The sequence below is a fragment of the Platalea leucorodia genome, assembly GCF_965183815.1.
Source record: "Platalea leucorodia genome assembly, chromosome: 1".
Taxonomy (NCBI): Eukaryota; Metazoa; Chordata; class Aves; order Pelecaniformes; family Threskiornithidae; genus Platalea; species Platalea leucorodia.
Genome location: NC_138823.1, coordinates 91657158 through 91678481, shown reverse-complemented (window position 1 = coordinate 91678481; position 21324 = coordinate 91657158). Strand labels below are relative to the sequence as shown.

Sequence of the window (21324 nt, the reverse complement as noted above, 5' to 3'; positions counted from 1 at the left end):
GTTTGTTTAAATACATTATTTAATGAGTTTTTTTTAAGAAAGAGTATTTTGAAGCTCAAATTACAATAAAGTACAATCTTCTAGATCTACAGTAGACAGTGCTATAAACATTTACCAAACCAGGTATTTTCATGTTTGCTCCTCTGCTGTTATTGTTATTATTTAAGGAAGAGAAACTCAAGATCTCTTGTTAACAGCAATCCTGTCCTAACTTGGCTATTTCACCCTAAAACAGAATAAGGACAACAGCCTGTTACCCCAGTCCTCTCCCAAAATACAGACCAAATGTCAAGCAGGAGCAAGACAGTGTCATGAACACACACTAATTCAGCTTTATTTAAAGAGCGACAAGTAAAACGGAGCAGTTGGTTGGAGGCAATATTGAAAAGGGTGTTGCTCCTTTCCCACAGGAATCACAAAAAAAATGCCCTTTTGCTACCCAACTGCCATTTAATTCGCGTTCGTTCAACACATTCAAGCAAATCTGAGTTTACGTAGGTAGCTTTGAGTTCACTTTCCACCTTCTCTTTCTATTTTCCCTCTTCTCTCTGTATCCTATGTTTTCTTTCTCCCTGTTCTTAGCCCACATTATCCCTTCATCATTTCTGTCTTCAGTTACTCGGTCCCAGTGGGACAGAGCCAGAGCACCGCTCCTCTTCAGTCTTCTGGCATTGTCAATACTGTAGCAAAGGGCAAATCAATAGTGCTGAATTAGTACTGAGAAAGAAAAAAAGGAACAGGTCAATTCCTCAGAGGGTTGTTTCGTGTCTTTTAAAGGCCGTTTTGCATGGCCTTTAAATTCTAAAAGTACACGTGAGCTTCTGCAGTTAGTGTAAAAACGTGATCGAGCTGAAAAAGTTTCAACGTTTCTCGGTTTGAACCGAGCAGCACGCTGACGAGCCACAGCAAGCTACTGTTTGAAAGCTGCTGCTCAGCTATTCAGACATAAAAGCAGACATCAGGTGTAAATTCCATATTTATTATAACAAAAATTATGACATGTTCATTTATGCACTCGGCTTTAATATAACTCTTGGTATGTAAATGTTCTACAGCAAATGAGCTCTATACAATCATGCTGGTTGTGACAGCAGTAAGGAACACAAACAAAAGGTGTCTGTAAAAGGAAGGAAAGAAAGAGACCAGAGGAAAAAGTGGGTTTCTTTGAATGGTCTACACCACCTCGGCTCTAGCTAACTTGTACACAGCCCCTCAGTCCGTTATGCTCAATGACCATGGCCCAAAGAGTCGCTTAAGGAAAAAAAAGGTCAGTTTTTCAGGTTGTGTCCTTAATGCCAAGGCTACAAAACATGTAAGCATCACTATACAACACTGAGCTATTTACAGGAATTTCCCAATCAACTGTTCTCTCAGAGAAAATTAGTGAATCTCAGTGACTTAAGTCACCTGAAAGAGTAAAGCAACTCCTAGGAGTTAGTCTCCATATTCTACAAATGTCTATCATTTTCAAGACCAAAAAAAGCCTTTTCTCTCAAAGAAATACAGTATTACAATATTACTTAAATCATTTAGCACTGGCTACTGCCCTGCTTTTCAAACAAAACAAACAAGCCATTTTAAAAAATATTACATCATCATCTGTTTCTCAGCAATATATTAAACCTTTTTATTATTTTTTTTATTATTTTTTCGTTTTTTGCTTTTACACTTGATATGTTAAGGGAAGGTTAACTATTTTAAACTTTACCAGTCAAGCGTCTCTAGAAGAAAGTCAATGAATATTAAACCTAACAAACTGAAAAGCTGCAGTTATCTGTAGTGGCAGGATAAGGAAAAGGAAGTATATAAAGGAAAAGGATAAGGAAAACCCCTGCTGTAATGCGAGCCCACTGGGTCCTGCACTCAAGTCTCCTTGTTTGTTAGTTTACTTCTGAGCAGTAAATAGAGCGGGTCATAGTGGTGTATCGTAATAGTCTGCCAGGTGGTCCATCGGGTACTGCCGCTGCTGCTGTTGCTGCTGCTGCTGCTCCTGGTGCTGCTTCATAATCTCCTTGACTTCTTCTTCAAGCTCGGGTGGGATGATGAACTGGTCGTCGGGGTCGGGTTGTGCTGGAGCAGCGAAGTAGCCCCCCGTTTTTCTGAGCGGCGCATCCGTTGCAACTTCAATTAAGTTATGGCTCCTCTCTTGTGGCGCCACAGAACCATTGCCCCGCCGGCGCCCTATCGTGCCCGTGGCAGAATATTCAGCTTTCCTGGGAAGGCCGGGCTCGTCTTCGTTGGCACTGATGACAATACCTTCATCGCTGGCTTCCACTGGCACTTGGAGAAGCTGCTTCTCCTTTGCTCGGCTGCAGTGGATGTCCACCTCCACTTCCACGCGGCTGCCGTTGGTGAACACCCCCTCAATCGGCTCCTCATCATCGCTGTCAAGGCCGTTGTCGGAGAAGGCGCTGGAGAAGGTGGCGCTGGAGAGCTGCCGTTGGAAAGAATTGGACAGGCAGACGGGGTGCAGCATGCAGCGCTGCTCCCCCGGGTAGGCTGGGCTGTTCTCGTTCATGGCTACCTGCGGAGGCTCGTCGGAGGCTGTGGACCCCACCTCACTGCTCATTTCGGAGGTGGAGATCTCGCTGCTGATCTCCGAAGCCATGCCGCTGCTCGAAGATGGCATCCCAAGCGCATCTGTTGGCCTGTCCTTGATGACCACGTTGACAGACTGGGGGAAAATGCCTGGGCTGGGGGGTGGGACCCCATTAAGTTCGCAGCAGCAGAAGCTGTCCTCCGTGACGTTGAGCTGAACCACGACAGCGCTGATACTGTCATTGCAGCCGTAACTCTGGGCCAAAGTGCAAAGCTTCTTCGCGGCTGCCAGCGCATCAGGCACGTTTCTGACGGCCTCCACTGCTTCATCCATCGAGAGGCTGTCCCACAGCCCCTTGCTCCCCAGAATGAAGAACTCATCTTGCGGAGTTAAGGTGATGGACTGGACGTGAGGACGCGGCACAACGCTTGGGTGAAGGAAGGTGTACCCCAAGATCCTTGTTGAATCTGTCACACCATTCACTTTGCCATCCTGAAATTAGAAAAGAGAGGAAATTGGAAACAAAGCCGACAAGGATACACAGCACCTGCGTCTCCTTGCATTTTACTGATGGCTCTTTTTGCAGTACCCCCAACACTGCCATTTACAGACAGGAAGGCAGAAAAGCAAAGTGACTTGCAAGGAGGTGACAGAGCTGGGATTAGAGCACAGCAATGGCTGGTTTGCAATCCTGCGCTACGCCTCCTACACCCTGCTGATCTGTCGTCAGCATCACCTATGTGCAGACCAACAAAGCAGATGTCTGCAACAAAGAGCCATCTATTCTGCTCCTGCAGCTGCGAGAGCCAACTGGACTAATGTTTTACCAGTGAGTCAGACTTATCCCTCCTCCACCCACGATATCTGGCTTTATACAGGGCAAAGCCACACACAGCTCCATTTGATATAGGGGCAGGTCATTCAGTTATGACTCTTCTCTTGCAGCTGTAACAATCGTAGGTTTCATCTTGGCTCATCACCTCGGAAACAAAAGTTCATTTAAAAAAAAAAAATAAGACTTTAAATGAAGCATGCAAGTCAAATGCAGCAGACAGCAAGTCTGCATTTCTCAGTCAGCCGAGTTGTAGTGAAATGTTTTACATGCCCCAATTACTTACTACGTTTCCACTTAAATATGACATTTCCAAGGGGAGGAGGAGTAATATCTGAAGGGAAAACATCAGTAAAAATGGACATATTTGAGAAGTAAATCCCATGCACGTCCAAATCCCAGGATCCTGTCCTGGTTAGAATCCAAGCTGCCAGAATAAGCAGAGCAAGTGTCTGAAACAGCAAGCCTGGCTATCTGTCAGCCTGCTGGGGATAGCTGCACCTTGCTAATTGCGTGCTTGAGAACAACAAAGGTGAGGATTTACATTCATTTGGTCCAGCTGATGACTGCAGTGGTTATATAAAGGAGATAACCACAGAAAAGAGAACAAAGACTAAAAAAAGCTTCCTCTTTAAAACTACTCAGAAGAAAAAAAACCTTGTCGGCTTCTTAACTTCCCCATTAGAAGGCTGACAGCAGTGATAAGTCATCAGCGTGCATGAAATCAGTGAATCATCTTAAGATTCAGCGCAGAAATTTCCCTTTTCCTCTACGGAACAACACAACGAGCGTGCCTCGATGATGCACACTACGTTGGAGTGACTCCCTTCCAACTTGTCACGTTTGAGATCCCAGTCGTCACCTTACCCTGGCAAGATCAACAGGCACATGACTTATTCCACACACACCCCCTTATACACACATGCACACCCCGCTCACGGGCATACAGCAGTGAGTTTTCTGCCCTTTCCTCCACCATGAGGAGGATTCCACACTTATCTATTCTTATGCGTATGTCACACAAGGCAAACCAAAACTGACAGTGGTGGCTTCAAGTTTGTAAGAGGGAACAAGTAGTTTTCTCCTCTCTCGTGGTTCAGCTGAGCACAGGATGGGTTTTCCTTCTGGGCAAGTGCTCTCTTCAGGAGCCGCCTGTCAAAGGGCAGCTCTGAGAACGTAGGAGTTCAGACAGCAAAGTCAGCCTGCCAGCAGCAAGGGGTCTCCTAAGGGAAGTATGGCATCGCTCCAAGTGCTCTGCCCTCTCATCCTTTTCGATTGGAGAGGCTCTTCATGACAGCTCCAACACAGCAATTCCTCTCCCCATTCGGAGAAGCGCATCTGCTTTCCTGTTTCAACACAACATGCTCACAGCTGCTCGCTCTCTGAAGCTAACCAAAATCCAGCATGGCAATGGGATGGAAAAGCAACTCGACTGCATGATATGAATCACCTTGAAAGGAAAAGAGCAACTCTGGAACCCATACCATTAACACCACCTCTTAGAGGTTACCGATATCGACATGTAATTTCATGCATTGCTACACAAACACTCTCCAAGGAAGCTGCAAGCTGCAACACTCCCTAACTGCTCTCTAACCTCTGTGATAATGGCCTTGTGCTGCTTAATCCTCTTCAGCTCTTCTTCACAACTCATCACATAACACCTGGACAAAGGCAGAGGTTTCCCATTCCGGCAGAGGACGGTTTGGCACTTCCCCACGTTTGCCGAGGTTAGCGTGAAGCATCCACCAGGGTCCATGGGATCATGTTTTATATGGCAAAGGACAGCAGAGCCTCCAAGTTTTTGTCCAGCTGTTCCAAGTTTCCTGGAATTTAAACAAAACAACGATTGTTCTTTAATTGGAAAACAAGTGTTACGGGTACTATGGAGAAACAGCCGCTGTTCTGCAACCACAAGCACTCCGGGCACTGACTATTGGATCACTGGGACAGAAACAAAAGTCTCCACTGAAGACTGTGACACTACGGCAGCACTGCAGAGAAATCCCGTGCAACTTTCAGGCAGCGTGTTATTTACACGTATGCAGATACACAAATCTGCTCAATTTTAGAGCAACAACAACAAAAAAATCTTTGCCCTTTGAAGAGTTGCACAGCTGTCCCTTTTCCTCTACATCTTAAAGACATTTGTTTTAAAGGTCAGATCGAGGAAAACAGAGCGGATTAGAAAAGTGCTGATGACTATTAAATGAGTACAGGTAGAGCTTAAAAAGGGGGTTCATATTATCCAGCTTGTTCTTTGGCTTCTGAAGCTTCAGATTTTATTCTAAAAATAATATTTCTAACTGTAAAAACTCTATTTTTGAGCAAAAACAGAAGGCAGAGGTTCACTGTTTTGTGATGTCTTCAGAATAATGTGCTTAAAGTATCAAATGATGACCAAAAAAGCACAGTGGCTATTAACTCCACTGTAAGAAGGCACAGCTTTCATTTATCCTGTCAGTTACTAACCTGTTAAATAGGTTCTTAGAAATATTTAAGCCTGCTCTTTTAGCAGGGTTCATATTAAAAAAAAAAAATCTACAGATAAAACTGAAGTTTTCATAGTCCTGACATTAGAATGTAAATTCATTTCAATACCAGACTGTGAAAACCCATGCATCCTTCCCAGTATCTTGTTTATCAGGGCCTTCTCCTATAGTAATTAGGAATTACAGTAATTAGTTACTAAAATTTATATTAAGGCTAGGTATAGCTGGAAAGAACTTTTGATTCAAAATCCTGGGGAGAGAATGCACAACTAAATTTGTAACCAAGTTTCGGTGTGCTTTTTTAATTTTATTTTTTAAAAATACACTTCAGGAGTGTTACATATCATCTGTAATAATCCTCAGTGAATGGTTAAATGCAACTGGAATGAATACTATTTCTGGTTCTCTAAAGAAGTGGTTAGCTTATTTTGACTTGAGCCCAAAAAAAAAAAAAAAGGCAGCTTTTTGTAGGAATGCCACATTCCTGTAAAATTGCATTAGTAGCAAACAAAACCACTTAATAAGTACTTTCGATACTCAAATTTGTTATTATTTTTGAATATTTTAGGTTTATGGCAACCACCTTCTCAGCCAGCGGTCTGAGGCACTGTTATAAGCAATTATAGGAAGGAAGCATTCTCTCTCCTGTTTGTAAGGTTCAATAGCACCCTACTGCTTCCGTATCTTTCCCAATACCAGAACTTCAGTGTTTTTCCTTTCCAAAGGTACAGCAACTGAATGACAGGCAATGCTACTTTTAACTTGATCCATTTCCTCAGTCTCTAAGCTGCCTATTTGCTTTCTCCTTTGTTTCCCTGACCTCTTCCTTCTCCTTTGTTCAATTCCCTTCGTACTCCTCCTTCCCTCAGTGCCTCCCCAGGCACAATTTCTACGTCTGTCAAGAACAGCACGCACGCAGGTTTCCAAGCCGCTACACAGAGCTACTATTACACTCACAGCTATCATATCACAATCTCTTTGGACGGGTCCTGCTCAAATAATATTCTAAGGCCAAAGGGATGACAGAAGATAGACATTTCTAAGGAGTCAGACTACATGCTTTAAATATCTGTGCAGCCTTAAATAACCTGAATTGGTACAGAGAAACAGAAAGGATCAGCCCAGGCTTTGCAGCCAGTAGTAGTAAGGAAGTTTAAAAGATGATCAAGAGATTCAGACCACTGACTTGGTTACAGCCGATTGTGAATTCTAAGACTTAAAGAAGATACCAGAAAAGAGTAAACCTCCACCCACCACTTAGTCATGAGCATTTAGTAACTTTGCAGGTGCTTTTTTAATTTTTTTTTGTTTGGGTGGGGAGCTGTTGGGATTTTTCTCCCCACACCCCAAAGGAACAGAGGGCAATATTCACAAAACAAACAATAAAAGAAAACACCGTTGCCAGATACCAAGGCTTTTTCCCCTCTCACCTTTTTTTGAAGCAAGAAAAGAGCAGGTGTCTGACCTGAAAGCGAACAAACTGCCCAGTGAGCACACACAGGGTACAAAAGGCTTCAGATCCAAGACTCACCTCTGCATAACGATGAAAGTGTTGATCATGTATTCCTCCTCATTTTTTGTTTTCTGCAGCTCTTCTGCTAAGATGTCGCTCATTGTGCACTGCAGCAGATACGGCACTTCCACGTTGCGGTCACCATCAAAAACGCCATAAAGTGCCTCCCGGTTGTCGCAGAAGTTATTGGCCGAGAGTGCTGCCACACACAGCCTAGCGAAAAAACAAAGCAGGAGAACATCAAGGTTGTTACTCATTATTAGTTTCTCATCTTGTCATTCTGGCCAGAAAGATGCAGCCTAGTCTGAGAGCTAGGTTTAACCACCTCTCTTCACAAGCATTTCAGGACTGCTTTCTGTGGAGAAGAGTCAGGCCCATCAATAGTGCTAAGATGTGGAAAGAACTATACTGGAAGTTCAACCCAAGCCCTAGGGATTCTTCCTCCTTTTCAGCATGTGAACAAGTCCCTTATTTGTAGAAATAGGGGAAAAAGTATGCCTGAAACAACCTCAGCTGAAACCGCACTTGCCCCTCTGAAAGCCATCCTTGTGATCTAACATGCCGATGACCAAGTTGTGCGTTAAATCAGTTAACAGTAAGTAAAGGCTTGCTGGCACTTGCTATGGAAACCTAGGTAGCAGAAGATTTCTAAAAAGGTATTTAAGGAACAAAGAAAGATTCAACACATTGCCAGCAACACAGAGACTAGCAGACTCTTGGTACGTTATTTGTCAAGTGCTGCCTTAGACACAGGAGCTCCGCACACTATGAATATTCAGAGTTTTGGCCATTCTGCCTCTTCCTTTAGTATCTCTGATTTGCTTGGTAAACATCCTTTGGATGAAGATAAAGCAGCTTTGCAAAGAGGAAAATGCTTTTAAACACTCGGATCTTTTGCAAGTACCAGAGTCTTGCATAGACAAAATGTGTCGGTTACACTTGTATCTTAGCAACTTCCCTAACAAAGACCAACGTGGAGAGCCAGGCAGGGGCCTGGTATACAGAGTCACGGCACGGCCTCTGCCTTTGTGAGGCCCAAAACGTCCCCAAAACTTTCACCGAAAAAAGGATTTCTTTGTATCAGCATAGAGGTGCTGCGCTGCTAGGACGCTGGTGTAATAAAACCCACGCCAGGTCGTACTTGTTCTTAACGCCCGATGCTTCTGTGTAGCCGTGACTCCACACCGCCGGCGCTCCTGAAGCATCGCCGGCCGAGGGCTGGTCAATCTTGAAGCAACGGATATTGCTGCAAGGAGAAAGGAAAGGGGAAAGATGCAATGGATTGAAGTGCTGACATGATCCAGATTAAAATGTGAAGATAACACCTTTTTTCCCCTCCCAGTTCTTAGTAATACATTTAATAGAAGAAAATGAAGCAGGACATCCGAAGCGGTTACTTTTGTATGTCTGTATAAAAAGAGCAAAACCAGCAGTAAATAACTGAGCCTCTATGAGGGTGTCAGCTGCACTGTTTTGCTTAGCCGGCTTTTCTTTCCCTGCTCTCACCCCTGAGGTATTTGTTTCAAACCTGGCCCAGTAGGAACACAAGGCAAATTTGTCACTAGCTTGATGAAAGCCAGTACAGGGGAGTGGTTTTTTAACTTATACATCTCTCCCACCCATTTTAAAAACAAGTCTCTGGGCTCTTTTCATTGTACTCAAATGAAGCCTCCTGTATGACCCACACCCTACCCTAAATGAAGCGGGGGAAAAAAAAAGAAGAAAAAAAAAAAATCTTTACAAACAGCAACATGTAGCAACAGCCTTCCATGAAAATGCTCACAAACAGAAATCCGCTCCGTCCTCGTCCTGCACCAACCTGCAAGAGCCAGCCTGCGGTCCCGACAGCGAGCACAGCCCTTCTGCCTTCCCCAATTGTACAATCCAATTTTTACTTAGGCCCTTGATCCTCTACCCTCCAATTTACTACCAACATAGCCTTTAGCCTGAATTTCAAATATCTCACGCGGCGTAGTAAAGACTTGAAAAGGGCCCGGCTCTCTCTGTTTATACTCTTCTCTTCACAGCCCTGCTTTGCTGGGGAGAGATGACCTCCTCCCTGCTCCCTACTGCTCTCCTTCCAAAGGCAGGGAAAGCGAGCTCCCCACACGCTGCAGACACTTCAAAGGCACCCAAACCTTTCATGAACCAAATGAATCACAAAAGGACACAAGCAGAAAGGTCTAACTGTTCACTCTGAGCATTCATTTTCCTCTATCCAGACCCCCACCGGACCTGAACACACAGAAAAGTCTTTTCAGCATTGCACAGCCTTCCTCAAATAACCCGAAGTACTGTCACGTCCAGTTCGATTTCTTTTTACGCTAATAGTCAGGATGTACATCAGTGAGAGCAGATTAAAAGCAAACAAATTACATAAATAACGTTAGAACCACTGGTGTTTTAAGCCCTTGGTTTTGCAGCCCTCTGTGTGACAAACAGGAGGCAAAACATCTCGCCACGAACATTAGAAAAGACTATCGGACCCCAAAAACCTGGGTCTCTTCTGAAGTAGGAGAGATCTTAATTCTGTCTCCACCTGCAAACCACTACATACATGAGCAAACACACTTTCTTCACAGACTTCTCATACAAGGCACTTATCTTCCAGGGCAGAGGAACTTGGATCAAAAGGGTTTTTCTGTTTGTTTCTTTTTTAACTGAGTTGATTGACCCCTGGTTCCTGGGCAGGTCAAGGACCCACAGTTGTCTCAAGGCTTCCCAGCAGTGGTGAAAAAAAGCTACCTCAATGGATTGCTTTCAGCCTCCTCAGTGGCACCACTACAAATAGACCATGTGCCCGGAAAGGAATGATATCCAGCAGCGCATCCTATGGAGGCAAGATGGGCTAAGGCTTCCGGACAGCACGGTTTATTTTCCCCCTAATTTAAAATGACTGTTATAATTGAACTAAACACTCTTTCCTAAAAATCAGAGTAGCAGCATCTTTTTTATTTGCTTTTTCATTTTAATTGCTACTGAAAATTCTTACATCCTATAAATCACTTGGCAACATCCTCCTAAGCATGCAAGCCTCCTTTAAGATCTCCATACATATTAAAAAAGCAAGCATGCATGACAGGACTACTCTTCTCACCAGCACTGAGAATACATATTAACCTACTACCTGCTTGAATCCTGCCAGGGCACAGATGGAGAGCTGCCTTTCACATACAGAAGGGAGATATAAAAAGTACCAAGCGCACAAGTATTTTTGTGCCTGCCGCAAAAAAACAAGTGAAAGGAGCACCTCCTCCCTCACAGTCAATTATAGCAGTATACAGTAGAAGTCACCGTAGTATATCGGTACGGACACTAAGAAGCCCCTCAGGAGGCCTGAAACACCTGACTGTGGCTAATGAATATTAGGGAGGAGAACAGACCTGAGGTCTTAAGAATAATTTGTTAAAAAACAAAAACAAAAACAAACAAACAAAAAAACACAACCACCAAAAAAAACCCCAAAACAAACAAACAAAAAACCCCCCCAAATAACCAAAACGCACACACAAGAGGAAAAACTTTTCTGTAAATTAAAGACAACGCATATGCCAGTGAAAGTGGGCCACATTACTCTTCTACTACTTAGGACTCAAATTTGGACAATACTGCTATAGGGCATGATGCCTGAATACTAAAGTGGCAAGCAGATTGGCTTGCCCATCTTGTCTGCTGGGTTATACACAAGAAAAGCTGACCTTTCACTTTAAGTTTTGACACAATTCAATTAGCTTTGTAATTTTTTTTTTTTTTTTTTTCCTATGAACCAGAGCAACATTACACACTGCTTGTTCAGGAAAGTTTCCTGCATACAATAAAGCAGCTCTTAAAATAGAGGAACGCCCCTTTTTTTTTTGCTGTCTGCTGCAGAACATGGACTTTCATTTTTATCTGTGAAAACTCATCATTATTCAAGTTTCCATTTAAATTTGATAAAATCCGCTGATTCAAGCTAAAAGCAAACTCACACTGTAAGTTTCCCTTGCTTGCACAACAGATGAGGTTTACTACTCCAGTGTCTGATCTTAACCATTTAAAAGTAAACCACACGAAGCAACTGCTCAACCCTTAAAAAGTAAATCAACCCTTCTTGGAATCATTCAATATTTAAGGATCAAAGAGACTTAGAAGGAACCTCTGAGCTGGTGCAGTTCCCTTCAGGACATAAGAAAAGCTCAAGGCAGCACCATTGTCCACAGCTGATCTGTTTTAGTGCAACAATTTCCCAACGCACAGCAGAAGGAGGCACAAGGCACTTGGTGAATCTCAGCTGTGGATGGTTAAGTCCCAGGGCAGGGAACAAACAGGTAGACAGGAAAAAAACAGAGCGTCCCAACGCAAGGTAACTAGCTTTGCTGCAAGCAGAGTGGGAGATGAGAGTCTTCAGGAGCACTTAAACATGGAAAAAATTATAGAACAAAAGCAGAGAGGTATGAAAGGTAACATAAAATGGTATGTGAAGAGGTAAAAAGGAGCACACTGGCAAAGACAGACCCAAGCAGATGAACGTGAGAAAAAACCCCAACATTTTAAGTAGCTACTGGCATCTCAAAGGTGGAATTAAACAAGTATTCTGGTTGAGTCTAATGTCAGAAGTAAAATGAAGATCAAACTGGCCCAACAGTGGTTGTACCAGCCCACCAGACCCCTTCAGGAGTTACCGCTGAAAGCTATGGAAGTGGGTAAAGTAATCCTCTTTAATGAAGTATTAATTTCTGAACTACCCATACAATCTGTCACTTTCTGATCCACTGACAACAAGGAGCCATACTCCTTGAAGAGATTTACACTTCTGCGTCTTGTGGTTTTGTCACATCCTAGTGACAGGAGTCGCTGTGCCCCCTCCCCGCTCTGTAAGGCAACTTACTTCAGCAGCTCTAGGGTTTTGTGATCCAAGGCTAATCTGGGATTTCCAGTCAGGTCCAGCTCTTGTAGTTTTGGAGGCAGGTTTTCAGGCAATGTGATTTCACTCAGTTCATTGCAGCTTAGGTCCACGCACTGCAAAAGAAAAGCAGCCAAGTAAGCAGGAGAATTCAGCTGTCGTCAAGGCCATACAAATTTTGATTAAATGTAGTAATGCATGTTTCGTGAACAATAAAGGCTGCAACCGAGACTTAAGACCATTCATTTAGATAAGTGGTTCTTACAAAATAACTTTCATATGGCATTTTGCCATCTTCCCAGATGCCTGGGACACCTAGAAATATGTTCCCTCCGTTTCCATCTCTGGCCAGGTGTCATCTTGTTACAAAACTAGTAAGTTTTGTCTGCTCTTCACAGAGACAAAGATGGTCAGTGTATTTTCAAGTATTTAAGAAAAGATGTTGCTGATGAAAACAGTTGCCAGTCTTTTAATGGATAAAGGAAATGGAGATAAATACAGCTGGGGCTTCGGAGCCACTGGCATAGCAGACCCTCCTCCAAAGTCATTTTAAACCAGCATGAGTATGAGCACGCTCTCAGGAATTCAGTATTTACTGAGGGATATTAAAATAAGCAGGGTTATGAATGCATGTGAAGGGGAGGAGTAGAGGGGGGAAGGAAAAAAATATTGGAGCAGTTTTAAACATGGTTTTAATTCGTGTCATCTTAGATGGATTCACATTTCAATATGAAGTCAATAAAATGAGTGAAAAAAATTAAAGCTTAAATATTTCAGAAAAAAAATGATACAAAACAGCAGAGAAACTTGCTGGCTATCCACCAGCTAAAGCACAAATTAGCTAGAAGGAGTGCACTAGAATGAAAAAATCCCCAAACAAACACCAGTTAAAGCTGCATATCCAGATGAAAGCCAATACACAGAGAAAAACATGGCATTTTAGAACAAAATCAACTCTCCAAACCCTATTATGAGACCACCAGTGTAGCACGCACTAAAAATTGCAAAAAAAAATAATACTTTTTCCAGAGGACAGAGCAGGCTGGTATTTAACAGAGGACAGAAGAACTATCCACCTCTTTCAGGAAGACCGTTTTCTACTTTCACCCTCCAAAAACACAGACTTCAGAAACTTTAATAAAACAGAAAGCTGAAAGGGGCGGGGGGAGGCTTTTCCTAGCTGCACATTTTGACCATTACATAATTTTCATTGATACGACCAAGACACTTCCATTTTTGTAGGTATATTAAAAGAAATTGGGTCCCGAGCTGGAAGAAGGCATAAGATAAGCTAGTAAAATCTGCAAAAGAAAAATCTCCCAACACTTTATTAAATACATGCAATGGAAATAACAAATTTCCGACCCAAATCTTGAATCCTGAGGTTGTCTAATACGGAAGCCTTGTTATCTATGAAGAACAAACTGCTGACGTTATCTACGCCTGATAAGGAAATCAGAGTTTAAAATCTGTCACATAAACAGAATAGTAGACAGCTTAACAGAACAGTTATTCCAGCGAGCTTTTTTCCTCTGCACAACTCCTTTCTGCTTCCAGAGAGCCAGTAATTACTTTGCAGATTAAAGAAGCTGCCAGCAGGCCTTGCTGCGTTCAACACCTCAATGCCATTACAAATTTGATGGAAGAGCATGCTGGAATAACAAGTACAAAAATCAGTAATTTCATTGTTCTCATTAAACGCCCAATACGCCAAAGGTAGCAACATTCTACAGCCGATCCCTTGCACCCTAGGCACTAGTGAAGATCGCTTATTTATCAGGTTAGGTTTTCTTGGATTTTCTTTGTACTATTTGAAAAATAGGCTAAGAGGGACTTTCTGCATATCTATGTTAAATTTAGTCCTTATTCTACTCCCCAGGCAAGCAGGAAAGCGTATTTCCTAACCAATCCCAATTTCCTCATGGATTATTTTAACGCAAGCTGGTTTAGCCCCACCCATGCGGCATCAGAAGAACAATTCCTGCAACTGCACGCAGGATTTCGCACTGGACGGGCCATCTGGAAGACAGGGTTCAATATTCAGCATCTGCTTACACTGCATTTACAGCTTTGCATCTGTTTTGTCCAAGGCTGGAAAGGACCTGAGTTATCTCCAATTGTGACTGAAGATGGCCATACTGAGACTAACCTATTTAACTAGGAGAAAAACTACCAAAGATTGAGAGTTTCATCTTTAAGATGCTACTGCTACTAGACCTTCACTTACTTCAGATCTCAAGGTAACAGTCCTGTGAAAGATAAGCTTGACCAAAGACTGTGATGAGAAACCTCCATATCACCCTGACCGCAGCAGCCCAGCAAAACAACCATGAAAGCGAAGCAACTCATCAGTCAACAAAAAATGGATGATAAAGTAAAGCCAAGCCCCAGGTGGGAAAAGCAAGCCTGGGTTGCTGAGCTCTGCTCAAGCAGTAAGGAGTACTCAACTGTGTGACTGCGAAAAAACACCAGGATGCTGGATAGCAATTTTAAAAGTGCCCTTTTTTATTTTGTAAGGCAAGGAAATTGAAGTCAAACAATGGCTGTAAGGAAGCGTCTGCTGGGGCACTGGCTCAGGTGTGTGTCCTTCCAGCTGCTCGGCCACTCACAGAAGACATTTCAGTGTGCACAGATAAACCTAACTCTGACAGTATAAATACCTGTCATAAAATACAATAAAAACCCTAAAAAATGTATAAGATATCTCAGAGACATCCACTGAGCTCTTTAACACAGAGGACAAGACATAACTTCTGTAGCCTTGACTGTAGTGTGCAAAAACGGCTTAAGAGACAATTGTACCACTGCAATGACCTTGTGTTTGGAAATCCTGGAGTTGCTGCAAGTGTAAAAGCATCATCACTTATACTAGCTCTCCTTCTGAAATTATTTCAGACAGCAACTGCTGCTACTAACTCGTCCAGTATCACTGACTCCAAAAACATAATATGTCAGTCTCTCAGGCTAATTAAATACAAAAGCAAAACAGCCATTACCTCAGGTAACAGAATTTCCCAGGAGGCTGAGAGCATTTGAATGCCACCTCAGTTAAAATTAACCATCAAATATCATACAATCACACAGGTGACATGACACTATACAACTTTGTGCTTTGCTACAAACAAGCTTATTTCACCAAACAGCCAAATCCATGCTCAAACAATAAATTCTGAACTTGCTTTGGCACATTTTGAATGCTCTCACGTGCCTCAGAAGGAGCTCCAGTTAAGCTAAGTAACAGATACAGCCAGGCAGCAGAAGCCTGACCTCCAAACTGACGAACAGCAACCCTGACCTAGAGAAATCACCAGGAGGCCAGAAGAACCCCTATGCCCAACAAGGCACCTTCCCATCTGGCAACTATACGAACTCATCTCGCCTAAGTCAAAATCAGGCTTGAGTAGTGACCAGGCATTTTCCTTCCACAAAGGTGGAATCCTAGAGCACTGTGTCCTCTTCGATGAAGTCACGCACGCTATCCCTGCAGTCCCAAAACAGTGATGTCCGTGGCTCTTCCTTCTGCTGAAGAGAACTAAGTAACTGTAGGGAACCAGGAGGAAGAAACTTGCAGGTCATCCAAGAGCATTTTTCTGCTAAGCATTGTGGCAGAGTAGCACTTTAAATACCGACGCTTTTATCAAACATTCAGCTTTCCCCAAAACGCACGAACAAAAGGAAAAAGTTGGTTGCTCCCTATCAGCATGTTTATGTTACCCTCTTTTTTTTTTTTTTTGGGTTGACACCACCCTCATACTTTTAAAGAAATGTTTACTGCACAGAGTCTCACTCCCCCACCCCAATTCTTCCTCTTAAAAAAAAAAAAAAAAAAAGGCTTTGCTTCTGATTGATTCTAAATGGCCCTCCGCTTCCTCCGGCCATTGTTCCAAAGAGGGAGGAGTATTCAAGAACCCACAAGTTTGTTTGAGATTTCCTGGCTAAAACCACAAAGCTCATCTTTACATGCACTCGCTGTCCAACAGAATTATTGCTCCTGCTGCTTTGCCTGACCCCAGACACCGAGGCACACACGGCAGTCTGGGAACTTAGCCTTTTGACTTTACAGAGCACCCGAAGGACACTTAAGTTGTTTTGAGCCGGTGAATAGGTAATCAGTTCTCAGCCTCAGAGAAGGACAGATTTTCTGCCATAGCACCAGATTTGTATGCTGCGACTTAACGGTCTCCCTGCTCTGGCCAGCGGAAACAGCATGCAGCGCAAAATATTCTGCACTATAGCCAGGCGAGAAGCAGGCTCGATTCACAAAAGGTAAGCAATAGCGCTCTTCAGCGTGGTCAAGCAAAGAATGCGTCCACAAAAAGAAGTGTCAGGAAAAGTACAGAATTACTTCTGGAAACACATACAAGAGATGGATTAAGCATTCCTCCGGTTGTGCAAAATATGACTGCAATTAGGAAAATCAAAGTAGCTTGCCTGAATACTCAAATCCTGCACTTCTGGAATTTATCTCTGTCCCCAAGGCCTATCCCATTTTGCAGCTTCAGCGGTTTTTAACACGCGCTCTAAAGTCCATTCCTACACAGTCAACCAATTGCCAAGGCAGCAAGAGTTAATTACGCATAGCTCTTGCCAAATGTTTAAAGTTGTATCATAAAAGACTGTCACAGGAAGACAATTAACACTTATTTGGCAGAGAAGATAGGATCTGGTGAAGGTGAGCGTAAAATCAGATTTGGGAGGCTCTTCTTCCCTTCCACTCTAAGGCAGCACAGGGGCAAATATTTTGCATATGACCTCAGAGGAGAAAGCAGCTGTCACATCTCTGTGATTTCTGAGAATATACTACCCTACAGCAATGAGAGACCTGAGGGAAGAACAGAATGGGTAAAGTCGCATTATACTTGCTTCTTCCAAAGCACATTCATTCCTTACCTTTATTTCAGAAAGCTGCATGACTTCTGGGAAGACTTCAATGCAGTTGGAGTGAGCAATTACAGTGTGCATACGTCTGCAGTTCATGATGGTTGTTGGAATGGCTTTCAGTTTGTTCCCACTAATATCAATTTCCTCCAACTCTTCCAGCTTGGCCATTTTGCTAAGAAAACAGGAGTTTGAGAATTTTTTCTTTTAATAGACACACATATTTTATTTTGAAGTGGTGATAAGAGCAGCGGTTTTCATTATTTTAAGAAAATAAAATTGCAGACGTTGGTCCTTGTTCACAGCAGTGCCTGTCACCTCTCCTCACATCAGACGCAAACACGGTTGTGGAACAAAATGTGTGCTGCTTCCGTCAATGTTTTCTAATGCTACTTTTCAAGGGACTTGTTTTGCTTACCTTCTCCCTGCTCACCAGCTCACTTTCTCTCTTTTCCCTCCTTCCTTTCAACCCTCGTTTCTCACTTCACCCCAAATTTTCCCTTCCATCGTCTGACATCCCACTCAGCCCTTCCCCCTCATTCATCTCCCTCCCTCCCCCTTGCCATTGAAGCCCAGCTGCTCAGAACATCACACAAGGACAGAGATGTCTCTTCCTTTATTTATTGGCATCTCTTTTCCAAGGTTGTACCCTGCCAGCTTCACAGCACATCTTACACTTGAAAGACTTCTGATTAAAACAGAGTGAATTGAAAGTACAGAAATTGCTGCCAAGGCAGAATCTCCTTCTGGAGTGAGAGGGTTTTTCCCCAGTGGAGTTCAGTCCACTTCCAGAGGACATTTCCAGGCTGCTATGCTCACCAATCTCTTCTAAGGAGAAGCACACCAGTGTAAGCAAAGTGACCAAGACAGGGAAAACAGAAGACCTCCTTGCTTGACCTCAAAAGCATACTGCGGTCATGCTGAATTAGTCCAGTTGAAAAGAATTTCAAGCGCAATCAAAACACACCAACTAACACGCAGCACTCACTTGTCTGGGTAACGCAAGAGAGGGTAGCAACGTGCAAGAGGGCAGAGCAGGTGAATCCACCCACTGCAGTATCGCTGCATTCAAAACACAGCCTGTGCCACCACATTTCTGTGCAATTTAGTTCTCGCCGTGAAAATGTTTCATGATGCCCACCCACCGGTGGGCCAGAGGCAGCAAAGCCAGTTACTTACCTCGCAGGGAAGCTCTGTAGGCGATTGTAAGCCATGTGCAAGATTTTCAGGTGTGGATGGCCTGTTAACAAGGGTACGCATTTATCCGTGAGGTTGTTATTGGTCAAATACAACTCCTGTAAGATGCTATGGGTTTCTTCGGAAAGAGTGGCTGGAGGAAGCGTTTCCAGTTTGTTGGCAGAGGCATTAAGAAATCTCAGGCTGCAAAGAGAAGTTGCGTAAGGGAGTTCAGTGAAACATCTTGCAGGTTTTGTCTAGAAGGATAAATAAAAATCTCTATTTCTAAGAGTTAAGATAGCTATAAAGCAAAGGTCAAAAGCAACAAGTTCAAAACAATGGACAGGAAGACCAAAAGTCTAGCATTATATGAATAAAACTTCTGATCGCGTTTTTAAATTAACACATTTGTACGAACAAAACAGCAGCAAAATGAGTATGTATGTCAAAATGCCTCTATCCCCTTATCAAGACCTCAGTACCTCCAACACTACTACAGATGTACCTACAGGTAAAAGCAATAACCACATTATTTCCATATTCCTTCCACATAAAAATGAATTCTAAATTCATCATCAACGAACCATGAGAGTATAGCTGCCCTTCAAGTGACTAAGTCATTGGTAAAAAAGCCAGCCAATTTTTCAGTATTTTAAATGCTGGCTAGGGTGCAGACAGTATTTTGTTTAAACCTGCAGGCCTGAAAGCAATTACAAAATATGAAAAAGTACTCTTTGAATATTTGGATAAATAAAGATACACCAATCACAAAAAAAACCCTGAGACCAAGCAGTAATTTGCCTTTTAGATTTTAAAGAGAGACAGTGCTAACAATAATTTAAAAGTTATATACCTGCTTGCTGATGTATGCAGCAAGACAGCCAGATCTCTGTGTAGTTCCTGAGTGCTCTTCCCCTACTCCCCAAAGAAGCAGAAGTCCTTGTCAATATTTTCTGCAGTCCCACCACAAGCAGCAAGGACTGAAGAAGCACAGAAATTAAGTTATCCTTTCTCCCTCAAAGGACTTTTTCCAGGATGGGAACAAGACCTGTTGAGGGATAGGCACTGCCCACTCCTGCCGGTCAAGGTCTGCGGGCAGAGGATTCATGTTTCTTTAGGGGAGTTTGGTGATCACAGCAGCACTGGAGGAATACACACTGTAGGCATCTTGAGGGCTAGAATTCGCACGAGCAATTCCAACGAAATGGAAAAACAAGGCTATTTATCCTTTAATAACCAACTCTGGCGTGACCATGCCTTTTCAACAGAAATAGGACCTCTCTCTCCCTTCCTCCCCTTTTCAGAAAAGGCTGCCTTCGAGAACTTGCGATACAGAAGTACGCGTGTGCCTGCCAGTCTGCAGTGACCGCGTTCAGCCACCGGGAACGGGCAGCTGCAATGGGCAAAGCTGCATTCAAGAAACAAGACTCAGAAATGAGCTGGCTGAAGCCTATAAAGCCACTGATCAGGACACAAAAGGTAGGTGCACTCCTGTCATTGATCTTAAGACAAAGTGATAAAATATTGATAGCTTCTCCCATGCACGCAGGAATCCACGCTGACCTTTAAAGTCTATTAATGAATGAAATGGATTTGCAAGAGTTGCAGCTGGTTTAAGCTTGCTCAGCAGCAAATAAGGGTCAGACATGCTACAGAGGAGTCACGTGGAATGCCAAAGGATTAAAAAAACCCTACTGTTTCCATTAGAAGCAAAAATCTCTCAGCACTGCACAGAACTGAAACTAGGTTAGCTGTTTCACAGACAGAGGAGTCCACTTCGGAGAAACACAGTTTAATCCTCAGGCTCATTCATTATTCACAAGGGTGGTAAAACTCCAGAGGAGGAATGGAGAGGGAGGATTAATACAAGAGAAGGGAATAAGCAGCTGAAACGGTTTTTAAAATTATTTATTATTCTAAAAAGATGCTGCTCAATTTCACCCTTCAGCTATAAACTAAAAATATATTAAGCTCAAAGTTGGATCATTAAACTGAAGCATACCACATCAACAGTTCCTGTACTTAATTAAACACCAGCGAGCACACCTATTGCTGAAGTACAGACAACTATTACTTTGGCAACTTCAATCTAATATGCATGATAGTCTTCCCTCTCCACAAAAAAGGCACTTTGATTCACATTAAAGCCACAATATCTTTTGTACCACTCGTAGCACAAAATGGTTGTCTTCAGCTCAGCCTGGGAAGGCTTAAGTAATAAAAACGTTTAAGGCTGCTGGGAAAAGCGAACTTTCACAGCAATATGATGGGGATGAGGACGTGGCAGCAAAACATCCCCCAAGAAAGGGCTTGTTCCGCTACCCTGAAGAGGAAACTGTATTTTACTTACGTTCTTGCAAGCTGCAGCAGAATAACCCGGAGTGTTTCACAGGTACCTTCTTTTAATAACCAAACTGAGCCAAACAGATAACCTAGAGAGCATCCTATGGCTATGAAGTTCAGAAGAACCTAAGTTCCCTGAAGTACAGCTAGCCCAAAGCACAGCTGAAAGCTTTGAGTAAGAAAAGGTACATTGCTCTGATAAAGCTGAAATTAATACAGTCCACTATACTGAAGCCATTTCAAATTCAAAAGAAAAATGAATCAAACAAAAGCTCTTTTGTTTTTAATAAACTTTTAACATTAGTGGAATACAACAAGAAATTTCAAGCTGTTCCCTCAATGGTATTAAAAGTGGCCGGAATCTGCATATTCCTGCCAAAAATAAGTTTTGATGCATATATTTTCCAGTGGGGAAAGGAGAGAGGAAAGCTATGGCTCTACACCTCCCCACCCTTTTGCCAAATCTTCCAGAGAGCGATACAACGCTGGAAATAAATCCCCATCATCCTGACCTACAGTTTAGTGCCTTGAAGTGAACAAGGTTTAGGCAGCTAGCAAAATCTTGCCAACAGTCTACAACGGGAACCCTGTGGTAGCAGGGTACCTCACCTACCCCATACGTAACAACTCACAGCTGGGTAGCACTCAACAGTCAGGTTCAGGATAGTC

The 21324-nt window shown here is 43.0% G+C and overlaps 1 protein-coding gene across 1 annotated transcript in view; it reads right to left on the bottom strand.

Moving 5' to 3' along the window:
• Nucleotides 1–243: 243 nt before the first annotated feature.
• The window catches only part of PHLPP1 (PH domain and leucine rich repeat protein phosphatase 1), a 143583-nt gene continuing 122502 nt past the window's right edge, over nucleotides 244–21324 (bottom strand). The window contains exons 11-17 of the mRNA XM_082334332.1: nucleotides 18316–18516; nucleotides 17149–17311; nucleotides 12244–12374; nucleotides 8518–8622; nucleotides 7395–7589; nucleotides 4969–5197; nucleotides 244–3031 (exon numbers count right to left, since the gene is read on the bottom strand). Of these exons, the coding sequence (XP_082190458.1) occupies nucleotides 1913–3031; nucleotides 4969–5197; nucleotides 7395–7589; nucleotides 8518–8622; nucleotides 12244–12374; nucleotides 17149–17311; nucleotides 18316–18516 (2143 nt within the window). The 3' untranslated portion in view covers nucleotides 244–1912. The remainder of the gene's footprint in view (nucleotides 3032–4968; nucleotides 5198–7394; nucleotides 7590–8517; nucleotides 8623–12243; nucleotides 12375–17148; nucleotides 17312–18315; nucleotides 18517–21324) is intronic.